Raw genomic sequence first — 19481 nt, 5'->3', positions numbered from 1 at the left:
ATCGTTAGTTCAACCCTCGAGTTTTGTTTGGTGAATTTTTTATTTGTTTATGGTTGTTTTTGTGTCTTAATTTTCTTTGTTAGCTTTGTTTAGTTTTGTTGTCCTGGTTTGGTTGGTTGCTGGTGTTGTTTCTGTGAGGGTTTTATTTTATTTTTCTGTAATCTCCCTTTTACTTATCTTGTAATCACGGTATTCCTCTACCAAAAGTAAAGTTTTATTAATAAATAAATGGAGGTGCCGCCCTCTTTTAGTAAAAAAAAAAAAAAAAATTCCTTACATGATAAACGATCTACCATCCTAGTTAAAAAAAAATCAATTTGACTTCTATTTTGTCCACTTGTAAAGGTTATTAAGTGTTCTTCTCTCTTCTTAAAGTAAGTATTCATTATACTAAAATCATATGACATGGCAAAGTCTAAGATCATCTCTCCAGACTCATTTTTGTCTCCATATCCATATCCTCTATGCATCCTCTCATATTTTTTATTATCTCTTCCAATGTGTCAATTCAGATCTCCTCCTATAAATATTTTCTCAATCCCTAGTATGCCTTGTATAATACTATCTATATCTTCCAAAAATTGTCTCTTAAGATTTTATGCTAAGCCAACTTGAGGAGCATAAACACTAATGATATTTATTATCTCTTATCCTAATACCATCTTGATTTTTATAATTCTATCCCTTACTCTAGTTACATCCATAACACTATCTTTTAAGTTTTTGTCTATAATAATGCCTACTCCATTCTTATGTTTTTCTTTTCCAGCGTACCAAAGTTTAAATCTCGATTTATCGATTTCTCTAACTTTCTCCCCTACCCACTTAATTTCTTGAAGACAAATTATATTAATTTTTCTTCTAATCATTATATCCACAATTTCTATATTTTTACTCTTAAGTGTCCCTATATTCCAAGTTGCTAATCTAATCTTAGTTTCTTGAACTAACATCTTTACCTGCCTACATCCAGAATGATGCAAGAATCCTCACATATTTGACACCGTACCCGGGCACCGACACGACACGTCGCTTCGGGGCGACGACCTAACCCACTCTCACCCACTTTTCGCTACACCCGAGTAGTTCAAGTGCAATACATCGCTCGTAGGGAATGCCCTAGCAAATATTCAATAAGGATTCATATCATAGAAATTTAACAAATTTTACGCTGGCTATCAGTTACCTAACGCAACCCTCCTCCTTTACCCGAGCTTGGGACCGGCTGTGTGAAAAAATTAGGACATTAAGTGCAACAGGCGAAGTTTCTCTTTAAATATAAGGTTAACAATTTAACATAATTTGACTTTTATAATACTACCTGAAAGCTAACATGACTTTTGTAATTTTAATATTCTATAACGCAAGTGATAGGTTATATATTTGATATATAAATTTAATATTTTATGTATTTTACGCATATAAATTAAGTTACATTGATTCAAGATTGAGTCAAGTTCTAATTCAACAATTATAACATCAATTAAGTTCAAGTCAGATTTAGAATTTTACATTTCTTAGTCAAGCTCAAGCATCTCATTATCAATTCAAACACATTCCTAGTATTCACACAGAAGACCCTAGTGGGGCAAATTATTAGATAAACGTATAATACATCCCTCTTGGGGCAAAATATTAGATAATTTAAATGTATAATACACCCATAATACAACATATTTGCCTCAGAGAACGTAGTCCAAGATATTGATAAATGGGTAGATCAAAAAGAAAAAATAAACAGAAATATCTACAGAGCACAAGATATGATTCGTACCCCTTCAGAATCAAAGATATTGATACAGCATCAAGATGCAGCTAGCACCAGAATTTCCCTGATATGATACTTTTAATAGAGCTTGATTCTGGCTTGAATGGTGCTGCGGCAAATGGGGCATAAATCGAGATCTTGTCCGCACTCGCAGCAGGTCTGCATGAAAGAACTAGCTCATGCATTCTTCCATCTATGGTCCAAAAGAGAAATCGAGAAATCGCTAACTGTATTACTACTTACCTGATGCCCACAACCAAAGGCCATGTCTTTTGGATTAGTCAGACAAATGGGGCAAACCTGTTAGGATTATGCAAAATGGAAAAAAATTAATGTTGTAAACATCAAGTCATGAGATTCGTCACCTAGATTGAGGGAAGAGTTGGGACAAGATAGCGATCCATGGAACTATGGTTGCAACATTATAATAGGAAAAGAAGAAAAGGGAATGCAGATGTTTTATCGGAAAGCAGGAAGGAGGTCCCTACATGGTTATCAGCAGGAAGATGTTGAGGCTGAGCCCAGCCAGTCGATGCATGATACCCAGCAGAAGAAGATTCACTTGTATGGAAACTGCTGGACCTTGAAGGTTTTGGAGTGCTAAAAGAACCTGAGCCATAACGAGGAGGAGGGAGAGGGACCCTATCTATAGCCTTCCCTCTGCGCACACTGATTCAATAATGAAAGAAAATAATAAAAGTAAGATAAAATGGGACATGAATTTTTCCTCGAGCCAATAATCCCATGATATAGAAAAGTTTAATTTTTACCCTAGTATATTAAGCTCTAATGTTGCTTTGTACTGAGAAGGTATTTCCATCAATGCCGCAAGAGAAAATTCTGCTTCTTTTCTTGTTCGGTTCACATTCTTTGACATAATTTCTGTAAAATTCACAAACTGGAAAAAAAAAACACAAATTGCATCTGTAATTATTATGTATTTGCAGAGCAGAACAAATTTTGAGGAAAAATGAATGAAATAGAAGTGCGGTCTAGTAATACTTGCCTGAAAATTATCGAAGGCCCGAGCAGGAATGTTATCATCAAATTCCCTCATCATGTCCCATGGCCCATCTCCAACCCCAACCAAAACAATGGACAAGGGGTACTCACTGCAAATCAACAAGCATATCAGATATGGATTCAGCAAAGAAGCATTCAGCAATGAAATTAATCTTAAAGTTTTACCTGGCTTTCACAATAGCTTCAACAGTTTTCATTTCCTGCGGGCTTAGATGGCCATGCTTAGTATCAATACTTCTCGTCACCTGTGACAATCCCAAGCCCCAATTAGTTTAATCCGAACAGTCCAAAGTTGCAAGAAGATGGCCACAGGGACTGATAGAAAAGTCAAGAATCAACAAGCAAGGCGCATAAGATGCAGTATCTCTTAGCTGGCCATAAGCATAAGGTTCTGTTCTGTACATTGTATCTCTGCTATCTTATTCTACCTTTACTATAGTTCGGTTCAAGGTGGTTGTTGGTTAAGGTTTCCCATTTCCTGAGACACCCACTTATAACTGTAAGAAACTTTGAACTCACATTTCCAGATTGATTCCTTGGCAACTCAATCCCTCTCTCCTACTACGCATTTGGTTTACAGAATCTGCGCCTGGGAATTTGGTTGTCATTGGAATTGGAATTGGCAATATAGGGTTAGTTAAGAAATAACTAAATAAGCAGGTTACACATTACCATAATTCCTTGGCAGCTCAATCCATCTCTCTCCTACTAGGCATTTGGTTTAGGGAATCTCGAGCCTGGGACTTTGTTGTCATTCTCATGGGAAATGGGAATATAACCGAAGAAATAACTAAATAAGCAAGTTACACATTTCTATGTTTCCCCAGATGCCCACAAGCATGTTAGACATTTCCATGTTTTCTCATATGATCACCAAGTAGGATGCCCACCAATTGTGAGCATCTAGGATTTGCAACTCACATTCTTAAAAATCCTTAAATATCCCCTGAACCAAACGACTAGTTAAGCTGTCTTAATGTTTGACAAATCACTGCCCATGTTTGGGAGCTTGGAGTCTAGACTTTGGACTTGGTTTGGGTGGACTTGGACAATACACAATACAAAACTGTATTCAATTTTATTCAGATCCATACAAATCTAAATCCAAAGCCTGAAACTTACTTGAATCAAGGGATTTTTTTTGGAGAACGACACAAACAGAATCATTCATATAAAGCTAAATTCAAAAGCCTGAAACTTAATTGAATCAACGGATTTTTTTGGAGAATGACCCAAACAGAATCATTCACATGCTCTCACTAAAAAAATGATGTCTTTCCAAACTGAAACACTAAAGCAAGATTTCAATCTTCTGAATTAGCCAAAAAACAGAGGTAAGAGAAAGAAGACTTTCTAGCAGAAGAATGGACTCTGGACGGCAAGCCCAGCTACACTGCGATGGATCACACAATACAAAAATTTTAAGAGAAAGGACATTTATTGATGAAGTTCACCCATGATTGCCATTGGTTTTCAATGCAAGCTATGATCTCCAAAATTTTTTTGACTAAATAAATTTTGAGTTCTTTTGGATAAGAATACAGAATTTTCTAAAAATTAACTTTTGAATTTTATAATGGAGCACTATGTATAAATTACTCGATCTGATGTACTTGAAACAATGAATCTATATCAATTAGTAAAACAGGTGCTGTCAAGGCAGGCGTTCTCCCATTAATCATGCAGATTGGTATAACAAAGAAACAAGATATTATATGGTAAACTACAATCACATCATTGAGGTTTGTTCATTACTATCCTCCAATTCAAACTTTTGTCAATAGTACATCCACACCCTCTGTTTAGGCTTTTTAATGTCTAAGAATGAGAAGATTGGATCACTAAAATGATCATATGAATTTTTTTTATAGTCCTTAATCAATAAATGAATGCCTCCCTTTGTTAAGAGTGCTGTTCTCAGATAGTTATATTAATGAGTGTCACCTCTGCAGTCACACATTTGGGAGATGCAATGAAAGTGCATGCAATTTACACAATAATCAAAAGATGAGCATAAATGACCTTTCCTTGAAAGCCAATGACATCAAAGTCTTATTTGGGTTCACATGATTATGTTATACAAAGTTTCGCACTTTAATTGTGTATATGTGTTCTTTTTGTTAATCACATACAGATCAAGTACTCAACTAACTAAGGGTAACTTGATCAACAAACATTTAAATTTTGTCACATGGTACGCCACATAAGATTTTTATTAGTTTGACTAACAGTATTTGTCAAATGGAGTGGGCTGCAATGACCATGTTAAAACATAAGAATATAAATGTAATATCAACAAAAAAAATACGGAGTGGAGTGTAGTATTGAATAAATCTCAGTGGCAAGATTGTAATTTTCTTAATATCATATTAACCAATGAAATATGTAATAGTAATGAAATACCTGCCCATCAGCTATTATGAGCAAAACATGGTACTGGCCACCACTTTGCTCAACAATAGTAATAGCCATTTCAATGATAGGAGCAAATGATGTTGGGCCTGTCACAGCAAAAGAAAAGAGAAGGGGTTTTTGAAAAAGGGGGGGAGGGTGAGAGCACACTGTAAGAAAGAACCAGGAAAGGAGCTATGAAGAAAGAAAATGATTCAAATACAAAGGAACTATAAAAGGGCAAATGATTCAAATACCAGCAAGTCGTAATTGAGGGACTAGTTCTCTATATCGTTGCAGAACTTCCTCAAATCCATTACAAAATCTCTCATCTGGGTAGAAACTGAACACTTCTTGATCATGTGTGGATGCTGCAATATATAGAAGTGAATATAATCTCCATTACAGAGAATAAAATTCTAAAAATAACTCCAGCCTCCTCATAAACAAATACCATCCCCAAATCCAAAACAGGGAATCAGGTTATCCTCATCAAAGGTCGACAATGTTTTTCCAATAATTGATATTGCTTGCTCGTAGGGATTTTGATCATCTCCAATGTCATGCAAGCTTCTCCGGTGGAATGACCTTGCACCTAATATATAAGCAAGTCAAGCAAGAGCTACTGTAGCTTACAGAAGAATTTATTGACAAGTAGACAAAGCCAAACCTGTCCACTCATTGCTTTTTGTGAAATCAATACCAACAATAAGGTTAGAAGACTCCAGCCCAGCACGTGCAAGAGCATCAGTAACCTGCATGATAAGGAAGTATTAGGTTGTCATCATTCTACAAGTACAAAAAATTAAATTAGTATTATTTTTAGAGCATCATCAGTTAATGAGGATTATTTCAACTTTCTAAAAAAACCTCTTAAAAAATATACCAAACTGTATGGTGCTCAAAGAGTTCACTGGTTGAAAAAACAATGCGAACTGTTAGCAATGGGGGAGTTCTTGTATGAGCTTGATATATATGGGTGAACACCAACTTGACACAAAATCTTAAGCTTACCGGGTCTTGGACCCAACCATGTATATAAGCACTCATCTTCTATTCTATTTTTTCAATGTAGGAAAAACTCACAAGGGGAACTCTCAACAATCTCTCCCTCACTTGTGAGTTCCCAACTCCCTTGAGTGAAAACCACTACTTGTCATGCAACCAACTAGGAGTTGTTACTCAACCATGGGAAAGGGAACGAAACCATAGGAGTTCACTTATCACCTCTCCTCTTCCACATGTCTACATCCATAGGAACATATGCATAAACACTTGAACCCAATTCGAACTCTCCTCCTTCAGCGGAAACTGTCTCCTTTGTGAGGGTATGCTCAATTCTCCAATAGTTGGTCAACTAGACTTTACCCTATACCTTAGGTGTCTCGAATTGCATTCCATGTGCCTCCAAACCAATCTTACGTCTCACTTCTTGGCCCTATTCGGATGCATGTACTAGGCTTAGATGATCCTTATTGGCCTAGATTACATACTTGCTCCTCCAATTGTTAGTATGTCAAGAGAATTAAGTTTGCACCTCGACTTTACCACATCGCTTGCCTAGAGTGACGAACCATCGGCTTTGATGCCACTAGTTAGCACTAGGGGAGTTCTTGTATAGGCTTGATACATATAGATAAGCATTAACTTGACTCCAAAGCTTAAGATTATTGGGTCTTGGGCCTAACCATATATATAAGCACCCAACATCTATTCTATTTTTTTAATGTCGGACAAACTTACAAGTGGAATTCAAGATTAGGGCAAAACAAAACTTAAAATCTGCATAGATTTTTTTAACCTACAAAATAAATTTCAACATGCATTATTCTTACAAGCCAGAAATGCTGACGGACTTTCATAGTGCCCAAAAGTCATATTGTTCAAAAGTCAGCTGCCAGCTATAAGGCATAACATGCGCTTGAAAGAGTTTTTCCACATGATAGAAAAATAACATTTTATGGGTATTTCTATTTTCTAAACATTAGATAAGTTACTTCAGCCAAACTAGATTCATTGAATTTGTTTAGTTAACAATTGTGTTTGCAACACCTCTTCATCCATAGCGACATGTATGCAAAAGATACAAATTTATCAATAATAAGCTATTGTCATTTCTTAAAAGTTTGATATACATTGTTGGCCCACAATGTAATAGCTTAAGCTTTTAGGTAAAGAAGTAATCTAACATGGTATTAGAGCTCAACTAACATTGTATTAGAACTGGTTACCAAGAAGTCCTGGGTTCTAGTCTTGTTACTCGCACTTATTGTTTGCAGTGTTTAAAAAATTAATTGTGTTCCCTGTAATGGGTGTATCTATTGCTTCGTTGGCTGCACGTGCGAAGTGTTAAAATCTTGACATACATTGTTGGCCCTCAACCTAATAGTTTAAGCCTTTAGGTAAAGTGGTAATCTAACATCATTAATGAAAAATTTATGTATATCGCCATGTGTCATGCTAGACAGGCCTTGTCGGATGCATTGTTCATTTCAATCATCACGCTGAAACCAGTGCTTCTTTTTGTTACATGGATAAAAACAGGATGTCTACTCATGCAGCTAAGAAGAAGCACGCAAGTGCTCATACACGATCAGGAACAATTACATGTCAACCAAAACATAGCACAAAGCTTTAGCAACTAACATGCCTCAAAATTTGCAGCCAAAATTTCAGATCCAACATACTTCTAATTTAATGAACCCATGGCATCAAAATCAAACTCAAAACTCACCACAGCAACACAAGCACAAAGCATCCACGCTAGCTATCACAAAAAACCAAGTGAATAATTAAACATCACAAAAACTTCAACATAGGGAAAAACTCTGTTCTCTCTATGGAAGGAAAATAAAATCCTTCAACATATTTCCCCTCAAAATATCCTCTACACACTGCAATATAGATTGGCTAAAGTTTTGGTGCTCTACAATACTGGTAACTATGATTCCTTTACATTTATCCAAAAAAGAATGGCGTTTTCTCACCTGCTCCAAGGTACTGTAGTCATCATCTATTTTTGAATACTTTCTATCCAGCTTTCTTTTCGACTCGGGGGCCCAACCACCATAGCTTTGAGATGGAGGCGCAACATGCTGTCGTGGCACATAATGTTGGCTTGGTTGAGCATAAGGTGGCTGCGGATAGCCATGATGACCCCATGAATGTGAACTAGACCCAAAAGATGAGGAGTGTCTCCGACTTGAACCTTTTGAGATTCTGCCACCCATCAACTCTATCGCTTACAGAAATTCTGCAGCATCTAATCAATATGGCTTCGCTCCTTCACAAAAAAAGGGCCGACTAGTGGGCCTAATGTAATAGAAGCATTCAAAAAAAACATAACATAGCACTGAAAAAAAACTGAAAAAACTTGCATTTAGTACCACATATGCACAGTACCTTCAAATTAGCATGGAGTGACTAGAAGCTGCCAGATTATTTCTTCAAAGAAAAATACATAATAGAATCAATTCTGACTATATTAGACAAAATAGACCAAAAGATACATATTTCGATCCTTTATAGCCTAGAATAAGGTCCCTGGAGAGGTAATGTGGGGAGTTTTAGGAAGAAATAAGCTTAGCAAAGTCTAGAGATATAATGAAAGACGTAACAAGCAATAATGAGCAGAGAGTTCCCTTGAAAGCTTATTAGGAAGACCCCTGGCCCCACAGAGATTATTTTTTTTGCCCAGAAGGCAACTCTTAGAGAAATCCTCACAATAAAAAACCCGCAGAAAAGAAGACTGGCCCCGGTTTATGCATGTAATTTGTCCAAGGAAGACACAGACACAATTAAACATATTCTTCTCTACAGTTCCTGGACCAGACACCTCTGGATTTGGCTTTCCCACTGTTGAGGCAGCAGTGGTCAGTGGAGAAATAAGTCTGGGCTTGGAAAGGCATTCAGTCAAAGCAAAGAAAGACAGTTTTGACTCTTATTCCCCTTGCCACCTTTTGGATTGTATTAAGGAAAGAAACATACGAGCATTAAAAGGATCAGCTACTAGCACTACTACTAATTGGCATAGCAGATTGTACATGATCGACTCCCATACTGTTCTCGACTTTCTTGACACCCTGTATGGCTGTACTACACGTGATTTTTTGGCACTGTTTTGGTACTCAGGTGGCAACCCCCCCCTGGTGCCCTTTAAATGACTATATTTTTACTGATAAAAAAAAGACATAATGGAAGACATGTATGAGCATACAACAGATAGTAACTAATATGAAAACAGCAGGAGGGTCTACGTTTCCTATCACAATAGATTTACACCAAGCATAGCATTAAGTCCTTGTCTTTTGTATCAGTTATGGATTACCTTACTTGGCATATTCAACAAGAAGTCCTGTGGGGTGCGTTATTTGTGATGCTACAGCTCCAATTGATGAGGCTAGAGCAATGTCAACTTGAAATTTAGGAAAATGGAGAAAGATTGACCATGTTATACGAGCAAGAGGTAGGGCAATTAAGAAAAAGCATGTACAAATAATAAGCATATTTAAAATAATTATGTTAAGATGGATGAGTGGCATGGTATCTGGTTGAAGAGGAATGCTTGTGCTTCCAGCGGTTGATCTATGCCTCTTTATTTGCTTTGGGACAGGATTGTCTTCCTTGTTCCTTTGTAGGCCTTTTCTTCTTGTTGTATTAGTGGGTTTGGTTTCTTAGATTTCAACAAAATTGCTTGGCTATGTTGGCGTGAGTTTTTGCTGCATCTTTTGCTTTCTCTTATTTATTTCTTTTATTTCTAGTTTGTCAGGAGGATGACTTATACACCTTGTAGTATTTATACTTTTTCTTTCTTGTCTTAATATACTTTCTTTTTTTATAACACAAAAAAAGAGAATGATGTAAATGACTGCATATGCACCACTGCACCAGAGATTAGGTGTAGCACTAACTAAAGAGAAGACAGGGAAAAAAGTTGAAGATGGTCTGGATAAGTCAAGTGCATACCATTAATTCATTAAATACAAGAGTTAAGAATGAGCCACTTGAGTCAGGTGAAGACAATATGAAGAAAAAGAAGGGTTATCTTTAAATTGAAAAGAATGAAGAAAAAATATCCATGTAACTGGCCCCATATACTTTTGATAAAGGCATATTTAGTCATTCTCAAATACTTAAGGAAACAAATGAAGTTTCCCCTAATTTTAATGAAATATAATTGAGTTGAAATTTCTAAAAAAATTACTTTTTTTTTTTTTGGGTGCTAGGTTGAGAAATGTATTTACTTCTGTGACCACTAGTCAAAAACTCTTATTTATAGACAAATGACAGATTCATAAATTATTTAGCATCCTTAAAAATTCATTTGGCATTCCTAGGGAAAATATCATAAATAAATGAGGATAATTACGTATAAATTTTACAGCTGCTGAGCTGCAACTACAAAGTACACCCATTTAGGGCAGTTGCATTGTCATTCCATAGCTATTTCGAATAATTCATGAGCTTTGGAAATACTTCAGAATTTATTTATAACAATTGGGCATACTCAGATGTTAATATGTTATTAAATTGCATATTCCACTAACAATGATAAAGTTGAGAAATGCAATACTAATTCAAGATTTTTGAAAATTTCTCTCAAGTACCCTTCAAAATCTTTCACGGAAACTAGCATTTCTTGTAGCAATGCTAATTGCATCCTCAAGGAGCAAATATAGTTCTACACTCTAACCAAATAATTCATCCCAATGATAGAAGCAGCAGAAAAAATCTCCAAAGCTAAAATGAAAAATTCAAGTTGCATGTGCTCCAAGTATCAAACCCTCATCAAATCCGGGGCCAAAACCCAGAACCCAAATTAACCCTACTCAACAAACTTAGCAGAGAAAGACCCTTACACAACCTAGAGAAATTTTTTTAAACAAATACTAACCTTTCAAGTGCGATCCAGGCTCTGCAACATGCTTCTGCAGACAGAGAGGAAGACTAGAGACGGGAGTAACTCTTGGTAGGCCGAGAAGATGGAGGGTTGGAACAATGGGCAAAGGAGAAATTCCAATGGGTATCCCGGACTGTAGTTGGTTTGTAGTTTAATGTAGAGTTTGCAATCACCCGGTGAAGGCTGGTTCCAAGAAGGTTCCTTCTTTTAAAAGATTGTGTGCCGTGCTTTCGTAGTTCGTTTGTAGTACTTGATTTGTTCTCTCGACTGATGACTCCACCCTTTCACCCACTCATCCCATAATTTAAGCTGCTAATCTTCTGAGAAGAATTTTTTTATTCCCAGTATAAGTGAGGGCAGATGGGTCAGAGTGCTTTCTATTGAGTTATTTTTCGTTTTTCAAGAAATTTTATGAAGATTTTAGTAACTTATTAGTAACATGAATGTCACCAGTCATTTTTTTTTTAAAAACAAAATTTTATTGTATGTTTTCTAGAGGAGAGAGCAAAAGGTAGAGTGAACTTTGGTCATGTATAAAGAGACTTCAAGTTTCAAGCCAAACAATAACATGTCCTAATATGAAGAGGGCCTAAGACATATTTGCTATGGTGCTGGTCGTTCGAGTTTAAAAATGTTCGGGATCATGAATTTTGAGTGAATTTCTCAAATTTTGAATAAAATATAACAGAATTTCGCATTAGAATATATCTAGATTTACATAAATTTAAATTTAAAATCTCCTACAGACCTAGAATAGGTAGTGATTGGGAGTATAAATTTCATATTTTGATTTGGATTTGCTTAAATTTGATACAAATTCAATATAATATTTATATTATGTTTTATACAAATCAAAATTCAAAATTTGATTCTATGCTTCCATACACATAGTCAATTCGTACAACATTTATGTACTTCTAGAAAAGATAAATGTTGTACTTCTAGAAAAGATTCAAGTGGGGATTGATATGGGTAAGAAGACTTTGATTGTTTACTCATGTGTTTTATAATGAAATTCAATATCTCGTTTACATTGTTCTACCTTCTTGACCAATAATAGAAATTGACTGGTTGCATTAAACATTTAAAATATTTTTACAAAATTATATGCAACTTTCATGACTTTGTGCAATAATTACAATTTTAGTTCTTTTTTTCTAGAAGACTTTAAACAATTGCCCAAATACCTGCATAATGTGAACATATTAATTCACATGATATCACATAATAAAAGAATTGACTGATTATGACAATCTATTGACTTATACTTGTATGAAATAAGACAAGGATACATTAAATTTTTGTTTGAATTTTTTTTGGTACTTTTGCTTCTTATATTCTGTGCCAAGGGTCAAAAGTTAAAAGGTTCCTTAGTCTAATACTGCACTATTAGTGATGAATTACAAAATTCATGACTAATACCCTACTATTAGCGATGAATTTGAATCCTTCACTAATACCCTACTATTAATGACGAATTTGAGCAAAATTGATGTAAAATTTATAGTAACAATAGTAGGATTTTAGTGACGGTTAAAATTCGTCACTAATAGTTTGTAGTAATTGCATATATAGCAACTAATTTAAAACTGTCACTAATACTTATAAATTTGTCACTAATATGGACTTATAGCCTTCACATACTTGCATATAACCTAAGAATTATACACTTAAGTCATTTATGGGTAGTTTCTCTTTATATGACTTTGTAAATCCATTAAGGTTGATTAGTAGTTCATTTTTGTTAATTTGGCTATATAAACTCTTGTATTTACATGGTATCTCATAAGGCTGAATAGACACATTTACATGATTCATTGCATTTAGGGTTCCTTGTAAGCATTGAGAGAACATATGTGGTGACTATGACACCTTATGAGGTATCCTTGAGCTATTTATCGTCCTTTTAAGCGTTAACATCAAATCGGAGCTTATGAAACTCAATTCTCTTTTCTTCTGAATGATTCTTTATACACAACTCTCTGTTTTTGACTTGCTGGCCTAGAGATGACATCTAGTGGGGAGATAGAAACCTAGATCTTGTAGCCTACTCAATATGTGAAGGCTGAGTCAACCCTAGAAATAGACTTAGTTCATGGACTACTGTTCGAGCTTAATTCACATTGGTGATATGAAGACAACAAAAGAAGTGTAATGATTGTCCTGATTGACAATGAAAAGACAAAAACTGAAGAATGAGTAGAAGAAAGAATAAGAAAAATAGAAATGCACATGAAATGAAAGGTTAATACCTGCTCAACACAAATACCACAAAAAGTCTGAGACACGACACATGTTCTCCACATATGAAGACTCTTCAACTACTTAATGCCTCAGAAATATTCATGCCTGGTTTGTGAATAAGTTGATCTAGGGTGGTCTTGGTTGGACATGGCGAGTAGGTGAGAAGATGCTAGGGTGAAGGACCCGACACCTCACAAGTAGGCTGGATCCTTTTCAGACTAGTCCACTCCATACATTTAACGTTTGTTCCTTGCAATATGTGAGAAGTTTGATTGCGACACTCCTCCTTACATATGACGAGTGAACCCATCCTTCTTGAATGTTTTTGAGGGTATACCAGTTAAGCCGAGTCAAAATGACTGTTCTATAGGTGTCCACTGGTATCTTGGGTGTAACGAGTCAAACACATTACATATACCTCAAAATTTCGCCTGTTTATACTCAAATTTATATGACTACATTAACTCTGAATTGAATTACCAGTTGACTTTATGTGAGTATATTGTTCTTAATAGCTATATAATGATGAAACTGACATGAGTAACTTGCTTCAGAGTGCGTGCATTGTATATGACAAGCTTGTGTGAAATTTGATTATATTCATGTATGTGATACGGTATGGTTGTGTTGTATGTGCATTCATTTCATGTTTGTTGTAATTAGTATTAGTGGATGCTGCCCTGAAATTCATTCACGTTATTTGCTATAGACTAGCAAAACGTTATCTGGGAGGTGTGATTACGCGCTTAAATTGCGTAATTAGGTGTTTTAATTCATACATTGAGGCTTACATCTTCAATTAAATACCTAATTATTTTTAATATTTTTAAAATATCAATTGGGGGTTGACTTAGTATTACAGGTTGCAGTAAACATTTAGAATATTCTATTAAATTATATGCAACTTTCATGACTTTGTATAATAATTAAAACTTTAGTTATTTTTCCAAAAAGACTTTAAACAACTGCATAATGTCAACATATTAATTCACATGGTATCACATAATCAAAGAGTTGACTGATTATGACAATCCATTGACTTATACTTGTATAAAATAAGACAGGGATACATTAAATTTTTTTTGAATTTTTTTTTTGTACTTTTGCTTCTTATATTTTGTGCCTAGGGTCAAAAGTTAAAAAGGTTCCTTAGTCTAATACTGCACTATTAGTGATAAATTACAAATTCGTCATTAATATCCTACTATTAGCGACGAATTTGAATTTTTCACTAATATTGTACTATTAGTGATGAATTTGTAATTCGTCACTAATACCCTACTATTAGCGACAAATTTGAATCTTTCACTAATACCCTATTATTAGTGACGAATTTGAGCAGAGCCGATGTAGAATTTATAGTGACGGTATTAGGATTTTAGTGACGGTTAAAATTCGTCACTAATAGTTTGTAATAACTGCAGATATAGAAACTTATTTAAAACCGTCACTAATACTTATAAATTCGTCACTAATACGGACTTATAGCCTTCACATACTTGCATATAACCTAAGAATTACACACTCATGTCATTTATGGGTAGTTTCTCTTATATGACTTTGTAACGCCATTAAGGTTGATTAGTAGTTCATTTTTGTTAATTTGGCTATATAAACTCTTGTATTTACATGGTATCTCATAAGGCTGAATAGACACATTCATATGATTCATTGCATTTAGGGTTCCTTGTGAGCATTGAAAGAACATCTGTGGCGACTATGACACCTTATGAGGTATCCTTGAGCTATTTATCGTCCTTTTGAGCGTTAACATCAAATTAGAGCTCATGAAACTCAGTTCTCTTTTCTTTTGGACGATTCTTTATACACAAGTCTCTGTTTTTGACTTGCTAGCCTAGAGATGACATCTAGTGGGGAGATAGAAACCTAGATTTTGTAACCTACTCAATATGTGAAGGCTGAGTCAACCATAGAAATAGGCTTAGTTTATAGACTAGTGTTCGAGTTTAATTCACATTGGTGATATGAAGACAACAAAAGAAGTGTAATGATTGTCCTAATTGACAATGAAAAGACAGAAACTGAAGAATGAGTAGAAGAAAGAATAAGAAAAATAGAAATGCACATGAAATGAAAGGTTAATACCTGCTCAACACAAATACCACAAAAAGTGAGGGACACAACACATGTTCTCCACATATGAAGACTTTTCAACTACTTAATGCCTCAGAAATATTCATGCCTAATTTGTGAATAAGTTGATCTAGGGTGGTCTTGGTTGGACATGGGGAGTAGGTAAGAAGATGTTATGGTGAAGGACCCGACACCTCACAAGTAGGATGGATCCTTTTTAGACTAGTCCACTCCATACATTTAACGTTTGTTCCTTACAATATGTGAGAAGTTTGATTGCGACACTCCTCCTTACATATGACGAGTGAACCCATCCTTCTTGAATGTTTTTAAGGGTATACCAGTTAAGCCGAGTCAAAACGATCATTCTATAGGTGTCCACTGGTATCCTGGGTGTAATGAGTCATACACGTTACACATACCTCGAGATTTAGCCTGTTTATACTCAAATTTATATGACTACATTAACTCTGAATTGAATTACCAGTTGACTTTATGTGAGTATATTGTTCTTAATGGCTATATAATGATGAAATTGGCATGAGTAACTTGCTTTAGAGTGCGTGCATTGTATATGACGAGCTTGTGTGAAATTTGATTATATTCCTGTATGTGAAACGGTATGGTTGTGTTGTATGTGCATTCATTTCATGTTTGTTGTAATTAGTATTAGTGGGTGCTGCCCTGAAATTCATTCACGTTATTTGTTATAGACTAGCAAAACGTTATCTGGGAGGTGTGATTACGCGCTTAAATTGCGTAATTAGGTGTTTTAATTCATACATTGAGGCTTACATCTTTAATTAAATACCTAATTATTTTTAATATTTTTAAAATATCAATTGGGGGTTGACTTAGTATTACAGGTTGCAGTAAACATTTAGAATATTCTATTAAATTATATGCAACTTTCATGACTTTGTATAATAATTAAAACTTTAGTTATTTTTCCAAAAAGACTTTAAACAACTGCATAATGTCAACATATTAATTCACATGGTATCACATAATCAAAGAGTTGACTGATTATGACACTCCATTGACTTATACTTGTATAAAATAAGACAAGGATAAATTAAATTTTTTTTGAATTTTTTTTTTGTACTTTTGCTTCTTATATTTTGTGCCTAGGGTCAAAAGTTAAAAAGGTTCCTTAGTCTAATACTGCACTATTAGTGATAAATTACAAATTCGTCATTAATACCCTACTATTAGCGACGAATTTGAATCTTTCACTAATATTGTACTATTAGTGATGAATTTGTAATTCGTCACTAATACCCTACTATTAGCGACGAATTTGAATCTTTCACTAATACTCTACTATTAGTGACGAATTTGAGCAGAGCCGATGTAGAATTTATAGTGACGGTATTAGGATTTTAGTGATGGTTAAAATTCGTCACTAATAGTTTGTAGTAACTGCAGATATAGCAACTAATTTAAAACCGTCACTAATACTTATAAATTCGTCCCTAACCTTCACATACTTGCATATAACCTAAGAATTACACACTCAAGTCATTTATGGGTAGTTTCTCTTTCTATGACTTTGTAAATCCATTAAGGTTGATGTCGCGACGTCCCGGGAGCGCGTGTGCCCCGAGCGGCGAAATTAAAAATCAATTTTAATATGGTGTGGAAAAACATGGATGTCGGAGTCGCCACTAACCTTTAGTGCGGTTAGAACACATGATTACTACCCCGTTAGGGGTAGAATCAGTCTACATTACCAGAGTTGGGGTCGGGAGTTCGGTTACGCGAGGGGAAGGTACTAGCACCCCCTACGCGCCCGTTCTTACGAACGGTACCTAATTAATTTGAAATTATCCCTAAGTTAATCTAATAATTCTTCAAATTACTCCTATTTTATGAATTTATAAATAAATGTGAAAAATAAATAAATAAATAAAGATAATATATACATATATAATCCCTCAGAGCTTAGGATACGTGAAGCCCGAAGGCTCATACCCCCGCAATAAAATCATAGGGATTAAAAATAAAAAATGCTTTATAAAATACGCTCCCAAATTTTAGAAATTTTATGGGTTTTCCTAAGTATGAAAATACTAGTTTAGGCGGTTTTGGATAATAGATATAATAATTTAAACATAATAAATAAATAAATAAATGAAATAATAATAAACTAGAGTATTAGGATACCATAATATGTACTAATCAACGTATATAATAGAAACTAAAATATCTAACATACCAATAATAATAGAATATAAACATATAATATAGACTAAGATAATGAGCATACCATAATATTAAAATACTACATGTGTGTTATAAACAAAAATACTTAAACATACCATAATAAACATAAACACGGTGATAACAATAATAAATATCCACAAATAATATAATACGTAATAAATTACTATAATACTATATATACTAAACATACCATATAATAGCATGATACCAAAACACCAAAAATATTACCTAAAATATTAAACTTACCATAATAATTAACATACTAAAAGTATCATAATAATAATAAATATATAGTATTACTCAATATGCTATATTAAAAATTACCTAAAATACTAAATTATATGCACGATGTTACTTATAAATCCTAAGTTATTAAATACCTAATATTACTAACATTCTAGAATATTAAAAACACATACAACTATAGTTCTAAAATACCACATATACTGCAACTAATTTACTAAAAATTCTAACATGACCAAAATTCTAAAATACTAATGATATAATATAAAGTTAACACACAATATAAGTATGAATAAAATATCTTACACATAAGAACCACAATAAGATGACAATCCAAACCCTAAGAATACATATTAAGGCAATACAAATTTTACAATATAAATGCCGTCATGATAAAATCTTATAATATAAACCTTACCTCAATAAATACAACGAATAACGAACACACCCTAAAAATACATATTAAACATTAAATTATATGCCCCATCAATATAACCCTTACCATGCGAATATTCTATGCATTATCACACTAAATATAATAGTAACTTACCTAATATATACCAAAATGTCAAACTCGACCTAATAATCGATACCCTTGTATGTGAATATGTCAAAGTTCTAAAATACTGACACTAAATGTGTTAAAATACTAATATGAGTATGCATATATTAAATATAACAACAATAACAAAAGCGAAAGAAAACCCATATATGTTAGATATTAAAATATATACGACATGTTATACAACAACAATAATAATAAAAATAATAAATAAAAACTATACATGTTAAATGATAATACCATATGATAATAATAGCCCCATAAACAATGATAAAATATATACACAAAATTAACAAAACAAAAACTAACGAGCATAATATAATAACCCCGCAATATGTATATGACAGCAGAAATAATATAGAATGTAAATCTATATACATAATAATAATACAGCTCCTCCCCTGATAATCACATGAAAATTTCACCTTGGAGAGCACTGTGACTACAACCATGAGGAACTGATGGCCGGAGATCTTGTAGATGGTGTCCGTGGTCTGTCAGTGCTGGCGTTAGGTGGTCGTGAGGTGGTGGACTGAGGAGGGAACCTCGTGCTTCGGATGGTCTCTGCAAGTTGGCTGGTATGGCAGCAGAGGCGTCGATGGTGGAGCTGTGGTCGGGTCTTCGGCAGCAGCAGGACCTGTGAGTAGAGAAGAAGCAGCAGGACCTGTGAGTAGAGAAGAAGCAGCAGGCTTCGGTGGTCTGCAGGAGTGGCGTTGCAGAGGCCGTCGGAACGGGATGGAGGCTCTGGCTGTGCTGTGCTGTGAAGAAAGATGATGGGAGACAGTGATGGGGTGACGGCGACGGCGCTGGGGTGACGGTGACAGAGGCGAGGCTGGTCGGCGGGGTAGGGAGTGGGAACGGCGATGGATGAGGGAGAGGACCAGAAGAAGAAGAAGAAGACGCAGAAGAAAAAAATTTTCCTTGGCCCCCCCGCCGCCTCTGTGTGCAGTGCCGCCGCTGCTGTTGCAGCGAGAGAGAGTGGGAGAGAGAGCTCTTTTTTTTTTATTTTTCTTTCTCCCCTGCTGCCCGTG

The 19481-nt window shown here is 34.8% G+C and overlaps 1 protein-coding gene across 10 annotated transcripts; it reads right to left on the bottom strand.

Annotated features, from left to right (window-relative positions):
• Positions 1–1565: 1565 nt before the first annotated feature.
• On the bottom strand, positions 1566–11590 carry LOC131159520 (E3 ubiquitin-protein ligase RGLG2-like). 10 transcript variants are annotated; one of them, XM_058114507.1, is made up of 14 exons: positions 11076–11590; positions 9510–9596; positions 8585–8626; positions 8170–8494; positions 5853–5937; positions 5637–5777; positions 5440–5553; positions 5195–5292; positions 2957–3036; positions 2775–2880; positions 2539–2666; positions 2257–2437; positions 2012–2068; positions 1566–1927 (listed from the first exon to the last, which is right to left on the bottom strand). In XM_058114507.1, exons 4-14 carry the CDS (start codon positions 8410–8412, stop codon positions 1847–1849), a joined length of 1314 nt encoding a protein of 437 aa, XP_057970490.1. In that variant the 5' UTR covers positions 8413–8494; positions 8585–8626; positions 9510–9596; positions 11076–11590; the 3' UTR covers positions 1566–1846. The 10 variants fall into 10 exon arrangements, with proteins under 10 accessions (XP_057970490.1, XP_057970488.1, XP_057970485.1 ...); XM_058114505.1 differs by having other exon boundaries at positions 8170–8465; XM_058114502.1 differs by lacking the exon at positions 8585–8626 and having other exon boundaries at positions 8170–8465.
• Between the last annotated feature and the right edge of the window lie 7891 nt (positions 11591–19481).

Source organism: Malania oleifera, chromosome 7, assembly GCF_029873635.1.
Source record: "Malania oleifera isolate guangnan ecotype guangnan chromosome 7, ASM2987363v1, whole genome shotgun sequence".
In the NCBI taxonomy this organism is placed as follows: Eukaryota; Viridiplantae; Streptophyta; class Magnoliopsida; order Santalales; family Ximeniaceae; genus Malania; species Malania oleifera.
This window is presented reverse-complemented; position numbering and strand designations above follow the sequence as displayed.